This window comes from Esox lucius, chromosome 7, assembly GCF_011004845.1.
Source record: "Esox lucius isolate fEsoLuc1 chromosome 7, fEsoLuc1.pri, whole genome shotgun sequence".
Taxonomy (NCBI): Eukaryota; Metazoa; Chordata; class Actinopteri; order Esociformes; family Esocidae; genus Esox; species Esox lucius.
In genome coordinates, this window is record NC_047575.1 from 40,748,515 (window position 1) to 40,756,635 (window position 8,121).

General features: G+C 45.5%; 1 protein-coding gene across 3 annotated transcripts in view; it reads right to left on the reverse strand.

Annotated features, from left to right (window-relative positions):
• Nucleotides 1-201: 201 nt before the first annotated feature.
• The window catches only part of LOC105011176 (stAR-related lipid transfer protein 13), a 67,375-nt gene continuing 59,455 nt past the window's right edge, over nt 202-8,121 (reverse strand). For 2 of the 3 annotated variants that reach the window (XM_029120876.2, XM_029120873.2), the window contains 5 exons: nt 5,133-5,247; nt 4,472-4,723; nt 3,485-3,702; nt 2,617-2,793; nt 2,006-2,123 (listed from right to left, as the gene is read on the reverse strand). In XM_029120876.2, the coding sequence (XP_028976709.2) occupies nt 2,006-2,123; nt 2,617-2,793; nt 3,485-3,702; nt 4,472-4,723; nt 5,133-5,247 (880 nt within the window). Of the gene's footprint in view, nt 2,124-2,616; nt 2,794-3,484; nt 3,703-4,471; nt 4,724-5,132; nt 5,248-8,121 lie in introns of all 3 variants that reach the window. The other variant, XM_029120874.2, reaches the window with a different exon arrangement.

An 8,121-nucleotide genomic window follows, 5' to 3' on the forward strand; every position in this document is an offset into this window, starting at 1 on the left:
ATGATAGGGAGGTCCTGATGGCCAAGAAGAGCATCTCATATCACTATGATAGGGAGGTCCTGATGGCCAAGAAGAGCATCTCATATCACTATGATAGGGAGGTCCTGATGACCAACCAGAGCATCTCATATCACTATGATAGGGAGGTCCTGATGACCAACCAGAGCATCTCATCTTTCTGTTATGGGGAGGTCCTGATGACCAATCAGAGCATCTCATATCACTATGATAGGGGAAGTCCTGATGACAAAATCAGAGCATCTCATCTTACTGTTATGGGGAGGTCCTGATGACCAATCAGAGCACCTCATATCCCTATGATAGGGAAGTCCTGATGACCAATCAGCTGTATGTATTGGAAGCAACACAGATTTACACTGTGTGTACAAACACAATCAAAAAACACACACATAAACAAACAATTGCACAAGCACAGGCCCACTCACACAGATACACAGACACACACACACACACACACACACACACACACACACACACAGTAAGACAGACATGCTTCCCAGAAGCAGTGAAATGGATAAATGTCCTAGACATTGTATAGGATTACAAAATAATGATTATATAACAACAATGATGCCATGATAATAAAATAACATTAATAATACAACTTATAATATAATTAACACAAAAAACTGATGATATGAATAATATCAATAATATAATTATAGTAGTTTCAGAGGACAGTGATGCTAATGATAAGAGCAGCAACAAACATGTAAAGGAACCAGGTTCATCAGGATTGACCCTAATCCCCGGTTCCATGCTCTAGATTGTCCCAAATCCCCGGTTCCAAGTCCTAGATTGTCCCTAATCCCCGGTTCCAAGTCCTAGATTGTCCCTAATCCCCGGTTCCAAGTCCTAGATTGTCCCTAATCCCCGGTTCCAAGTCCTAGATTGTCCCTAATCCCCGGTTCCAAGTCCTAGATTGTTCCAAATCCCCGGTTCCATGGTCTAGATTGTCCCAAATCCCTAGTTCCAAGTTCTAGATTGTCCCCCTTCCCTGGTTCCAGGTTCTAGAATGTTTCATATCCCTGGTTTCAAGTTCCAGGTAGTCCCAAACTGCAGTAAAAAAGGTAAATGGAACTTTGATGAACTTTGGCAATGCCCTGGTAAATGAACTTGTGAATCCCCTCATCATACCATTAGGAGCATTTTGTATATTTCACATTATGTTGTAGTACAAATCGGAGTAGGGTGCACATGTGTGAGTGATGATCTCAATTTGTGTTCATGTCATTGTCTCGAAACAATGGCATTACAGCTAGAAACAACCTGGTCTACTACGGCCACTCATTTCTGAGATAACATTTAGAAGTCACTTCTAAATCTTAAAGGAACAATTTCCTTAGAAGAACTAAATGTTATGCAATGAAAAAACAGTCAAATAGATCCAAATCGACCGTGAGTAACCTTATATTGGGTCTGTAATAATAAATAAATCATGATGGATTGGATGAATATACATATTGTTAAGATCAGTCAAGTGGTCTGTGGTCCAATGACCTTTTTACTGCATCTATATCCCTGGTTCCAAGTTCTAGATTTTTCCACATCCCCGGTTCCAAGTTCTAGATTGTTTGATTTTCCTGTTTCCCAATTCTAGATTGCCTGTGCTTGATCCCTGGTTCTAAGTGGCTGGTTCCAGATTATGGCTCTGCCAATCGCAAATTTTAGAGCTTCGGTTCCAAAATCCACTATATATGTCAATTACTTCCTTGTTTTCACAGTTCTCAGTTTCTAAATTCATGGCCCTTATGTTCCAGGATTGCAGGTCAATATGTCTAGCCCTTATGTTACAGGTTATATGTTTATGACTCCAGCTGTTATATTCCAGGTTCCTGGTCCACGAATATAGAGCCATGATTTGAAGATGCCCTGGTTCTATCTGTCCTGTTTATCTGTGTTCAGTAGCTTCTTTCGGTTCCTCTGGTCCATGAGGCCATGCCTCCAGGCATTGTAGGCCAGCCTCAGGCCATGGACCCCGGGTTCAGATCTTGGTCTCAGGGCCTGGGGAATCTGGAGGATGGAAGGATGAGCGGATCCTCTGGGCTTCAGCGACACACAGCTGACCGAATGCTTTGTTGTACCAGTCAGGAGACCTGCCCCTGGACACAGCAATGACACACACACGTCATGGGTTAGTGTAGATACCAGGTACCAGGGTGTGTTGTGCTATGGTCAAACGGTAGAGCATAGCAACACCATGTGGGTTGCCAAGGTAAACAGAAATATCTGAAGACACCTCTTATGAAAGAGTATGTTAAACACCTTCATGTTTGCACCTGCAGACACACCAACAGACAGACAGATGGACAGACAGAGAGACAGACAGAGAGACAAACCGACAGAGAGACAGACTGATAGACAGACAGACAAACGGACAGACAGAGAGACATACTGATAGACAGACAGACAGAGAGACAGACAGACAGACAGATAACAGACAGAGAGACAGACAGACGGACACACAAACACAGACACATAGACACATAACAACAGACACATACAAAGACACACACACACAAACACAGACACACACACACACAGACAGACACACACACACACACACAGAGAGGACACACAGAAACCAGGGCGTACTTGAGGTCCACCCTGCAGATGTGTGTGAGTCTGGTCCTGCCCGTGCCGGAGGGCTCTAGGAGGTACTGGGACTCCAAAACCACCCCCCTGACGGCAGCCGTGGAGGTGCTGTCCTCATGGTCCACAGACACACACACCAACACACTGCTGCCCTTGGACACATCACTACGCCATGACCTGGGGGGGGGGGGGGGTGAGACAGAGGGGGAGTGAGACAGAGGAGGAGAGAGGCGGGGGGGTGGGGGGGTAAACAGTGGGGGAGAGAAACAGAGGATGAGAGAGGGGGAGAGAGAGACAGAGGAGGAGAGAGTGAGAGGGGGAGAGTGGGGACACAGAGGGGAGACAGATGGAGGAGATAGGGGGTGAGAGTCGGTGGGGGAGAAATTAGGGGAGAGGGGGGAGGGAGACAAAGGGGGAGAGAGGATCAGAAAACTGAAACCCACCAAAACATTACAGCTTTAAGGCTCCCAAATCGAACTGAATGACTCCATATAATGAACGTTAGACAAACACCCAGCGAGCCAGAGGTACCTCTCTGGCATAATCTGAAGTAACTAAGTGGGTGAGGTTATGCAGATTACATAAAACCCTTGATACACTACGTAAAAAAGAAGTCCACCTTTATAAATGCAGCTACGCTTGACACAGGGATGGTTGAAGAGAGGATGAGAAGAGAGATGTGAAGAGAGAGAGGGAAATGGAAGCTGAAGTGAGGTAAAAATAGAATACTAAGACAGTGAGAAGAAAAGATAGTGACACAGGGAGTGCTGACTGCCACACCGAAGAAACTTGTTAGAGCAAAATTGTCATTAGTGATTTCATCTCTATGTGTTTGTGTGTGTGTGTGTGTGTGTGTGGGCTTACTTACCTCAGAACGACATAGTCCGTGTTGGGGTGCGGGGCCATGCTCCTCAGACTGTACTGGTAGATGTCCGTCTGTCTGTCCAGGGTTTCCAGAACCTTCTCCTGCAGTACATTTGTTTGCCACAGGGGGCGCTGCCTTAGCAGCCTCTCCAACACCTCGCCGGGCAAGGCACACACCTCCAGACTGACCCGCCACCGTCGCAAGGGGTTACCGTCCCCCACCTGAGACAGGGAGAGAGAAAGAGGGACAGGGGAGAGGACGAAGGAGGGACACAAGAGGAGGAAGGAGGGAGATGAGGAAGGAGAAAAAGAAAGGAGAGGAGAGAGAGAGGGAGGAGTGGAGGAAGGAGAGAGAGAGAGAAGAGAGGAGGAAGGAGAGAAAGAGATGAGGGGAGGATGGAAGGAGAGAGAGAGGGAGAGGAGGTGGGAGAGTGAGGAGGAAGGAGAAAGAGGGAGGAGAAGGAGAGAGATGGATTGACATACCCACATGCACAGGTGTTGGAATGTGTTCAAATATATGTGTAATATATTATGAGATGACTCTGGGCGGTGTAAACACCAGAGGCGGACCAGGGTGAAGCACGAAAACTGGTTCACCTTTCCTTGGCAACAAAATAATAAAAATAAATTCCTATGTCCATGGTTTTGTGAGTTTTTGATGCTCCCTTACAGTTTAACACCATGGTGATTCTCAGTGAGCGGGAAACAAAATATATTAGTTTACACACAGGCCAGATTATACTGAATTACAAACCTTTTTACAGGCCAGATTACAGTAAATAACACTCCTTCTTACAGGCCATACTAAACTAGATTACACACCTTTTTACAGGCCAGATTACAGTAAATAACACTCCTTCTTACAGGCCATACTAAACTAGATTACACACCTTCTTACAGGCCAGATTATACTGAATTACAATCCTTTTACAGGCCAGATTATAGTAAATAACACTCCTTCTTACAGGCCATACTAAACTAGATTACACACCTTCTTACAGGCCAGTTCAGTGTGGTCCAAGGTGGCCCGGGACACCCAGGTTTTGGTCCGCTCTCTGGCCTCTTTCAGCAGACTCTGCACCAGCCCCTCCACGTGAGAGTGGTAGGAGCCTTCCTCTTCCTCCTCTTCGTCTTCCTCCTCCATGGCGTCGTCGTGTGATTTACACAGTCCATCCAGAGGGGGCGCCAGCAGCTCGGCCTCCATGTACGTGTTGCGGGACTGGTTCACCATCTCCTCTGGGATCTGAACAGGAGCGAACGTCAGCTATGAAGTGAATTGCTGGTACAGTTGAAGGTACAATTTTGAACTTTGACTTAATTATTCAGAAAAGAGCTAATCTGATAAGTCAAAACAGCAATGAGCTTATAATAAATCTGAATGAGTCTGTTTCTGCATACGCAGATGTACTGCATACACAATCTTCTGATTGGATTTGTTAATTAGCGTCCCAAACGGACAGTGCACCGCCTTTGACTTCTGAAGGTAATATATGCGTGAGCCCACATCCTTGGTGTTTACCCAAACAGCGACCTTGGCAAACGTCAGAGGAGTAACCTTTAAATGTCAGCCCAGCACCGTTAGACACTCGGCTTTAATTAGAAGCTCCTGAAGGAGGCGGTTCTCAGAGGCTTGGCCCCCCGATGTTCCTCACCTCAAACAGCTGTTGACACTCAGTGATCATGTGAGACAGCCCCTGGGTGGCAGCGAGGTTCTCACTCAGGTCCTTCTGGTCGGGTCGACCCGTGGTGTACTTCTTCTGGATGGACCTACAGGAGGAGGGGAGACGTTGGTGGGATGGTTGCAGATGGGAACAGTCCTGATGTCCTGGGCCCAAAGGAAAATCTGTTACAACTGTAAGGCCAGGAGGTTTAATATCCTTGTGGGCACTCCCCATGGGGATAGTTAAACAGGAAAATGTAACCCGTTGGGGACATTCAGCCAGTCCCAATGATGATAGATTCCGTTTGTCAGGTTCAGGATAAAGTAACAATTGGGTACAGGGTTAGGTGTTAAGTTTGTTGTTATGCATTTGGTGATTTCTCTGAATGGCAGAAAACGTAGCTGCTGCTTCAACACTTACTTTGTCTGGCGTTCAGAGAAATCAGCAAACATGAGAAACAACAAAACACTATTCACTTACAGTCCCAAACAATGACCCAAACATCAAACAAAAAAACTCCAAACCAATGACTGTGTCTCTGTTGGTTTAGGTGTTTTGGGTTATGCATTGGGTTGGTGGTAGTTTAGAAACAAGAAACCAGGCAAGTTCAGCCGGCCAGCAATAAAAAGCATGGATTGTTGTTTCACTCCCAGGCTTTGAACCCAGGTCACCCACGTGTAAGTCAATATCTGCAACCACTACACCACAGAGCAATACATTGACAGGGTGTCAGTATAGCCTCTTGACATTATAAAATGTTGTTACGCATTAACGTCACTTTTGAATATTTCATTAGACACCATTAACCATTGTGTTAAACTGAGTAACGTTTCTGATTAAATTTTTCGACACCACAAATAGCATCTCTTAACTGTATGACTATTGCCGTTTTAAAAGCTTATTAGCCAGGAATATGTCACTAGAAACCATTAAGCATTGTGTTAAACTGAGTAACGTTTCCGTGGTTGGGTCTTCCAGCATGACAACGACCCGAAACACACAGCCAGGGCAACTAAGGAGTGGCTCCGTAAGAAGCATCTCAAGGTCCTGGAGTTGCCTAGCCAGTGTCCAGACCTGAACCCAACAGAAAATCTTTGGAGGGAGCTGAAAGTCCATATTGCCCAGCGACAGCCCCAAAACCTGAAGGATATGGAGATGGTCTGTATGGAGGAGTGGGCCAAAATCCCTGCTGCAGTGTGTGCAAACCTGGTCAAGAACTACAGGAAACGTATGATCTCTGTAATAGCAAACAAAGGTTTCTGTACCAAATATTAAGTTCTGCTTTTCTGATGTATCAAATACTAATATCATCCAATAAAATGCAAATAAATTATTTAAAAATCATACAATGTGATTTTCAGGATTTTTGTTTTAGATTCCATCTCTGACAGTTGAAGTGTACCTATGATAAAAATCAGACCTCTATATGCTTTGTAAGTAGGAAAACCTGAAAAATCGGCAGTGTATCAAGTACTTTTTCTCCCCACTGTATGTACCTAGGGGACAAATGTGTGTGTGTATGTACCTAGGGGACTGGTTTGTGTGTAACACGTACTTAGGGGACAGGTTTGTGTGTGTATGTACCTAGGGGAAAGGTTTGTGTGTGTATGTACCTAGGAGACTGGTTTGTGTGTAACACGTACTTAGGGGACAGGTTTGTGTGTGTATGTACCTAGGGGACAGGTTTGTGTGTGTATGTACCTAGGGGACTGGTTTGTGTGTGTATGTACCTAGGGGACAGGTTTGTGTGTGTATGTACCTAGGGGACTGGTTTGTGTGTGTATGTACCTAGGGGACTGGTTTGTGTGTGTATGTACCTAGGGGACAGGTTTGTGTGTGTATGTAACTAGGGGATAGGTTTGTGTGAATGTACATAGGGGACAGGTTTATGTGTGTATGTAACTAGGAGACAGGTTTGTCTCCTCCAGACTTGACTACTGCAACGCACTCCTCATCGGGATCCCTGGCAGGAGCCTTCAGAGACTGCAGTACATCCGGAATTGCGCTGCCAGGGTCCTGATGAGGGTGTGGAAAACTGAGCACATCACACCCATCCTCTATAAACTCCACTGGCTTCCTGTTAGGCTCAGGATTGAGTATAAGATATGTCTCCTTACCTATCAGTGTGTCTACGGCAGTGCACCATTATACCTCAGAGAACTTATCAAAAGGCATAATTCAACCCGACATCTCCGTTCCTCTGACAGCCACACACTCCAGGTCCCCCAAGTCCAAACTCCACACTATGGGAGATGGGGCCTTCCAGGCGGCTGCGCCTCGACTGTGGAATTCCATCCCCAACCACCTGAGGTCGCCACAGTCTTTAGAGGTTTTTAAAAATAAACTGAAGACTTACTTACTTACTTTCTATTGCATTTTCTTAATATAATTTTGTTTTTATACTGTTTTCGACTGTTCTTATGTTTTAGTGTTTTATCTGTGCACATGTAGCACTTTGAGATGTGTCCTTCATGTGTAAAGTGCAATACAAATAAAACATATTATTATTATCATTATTACTTAGGGGACAGGTTTGTGTGTGTACATACCGAGGGGACAGGTTTGTGTGTGTACATACCAAGGGGACAGGTTTGTGTGTGTATGTACCGAGGGGACAGGTTTGTGTGTGTACATACCGAGGGGACAGGTTTGTGTGTGTACGTACCGAGGGGACAGGTTTGTGTGTGTACGTACCGAGGGGACAGGTTTGTGTGTGTATGTACCGAGGGGACAGGTTTGTGTGTGTGTGTACCTAGGGGACAGGTTTGTGTGTGTATGTACTTAGGGGACAGGTTTGTGTGTGTATGTACTTAGGGGACAGGTTTGTGTGTGTCTGTAACTAGGGGACAGGTTTGTGTGTGTACGTACCGAGGGGACAGGTTTGTGTGTGTACGTACCGAGGGGACAGGTTTGTGAGTGTATGTACTTAGGGGACAGGTTTGTGTGTGTACATACCGAGGGGACAGGTTTGTGAGTGTAT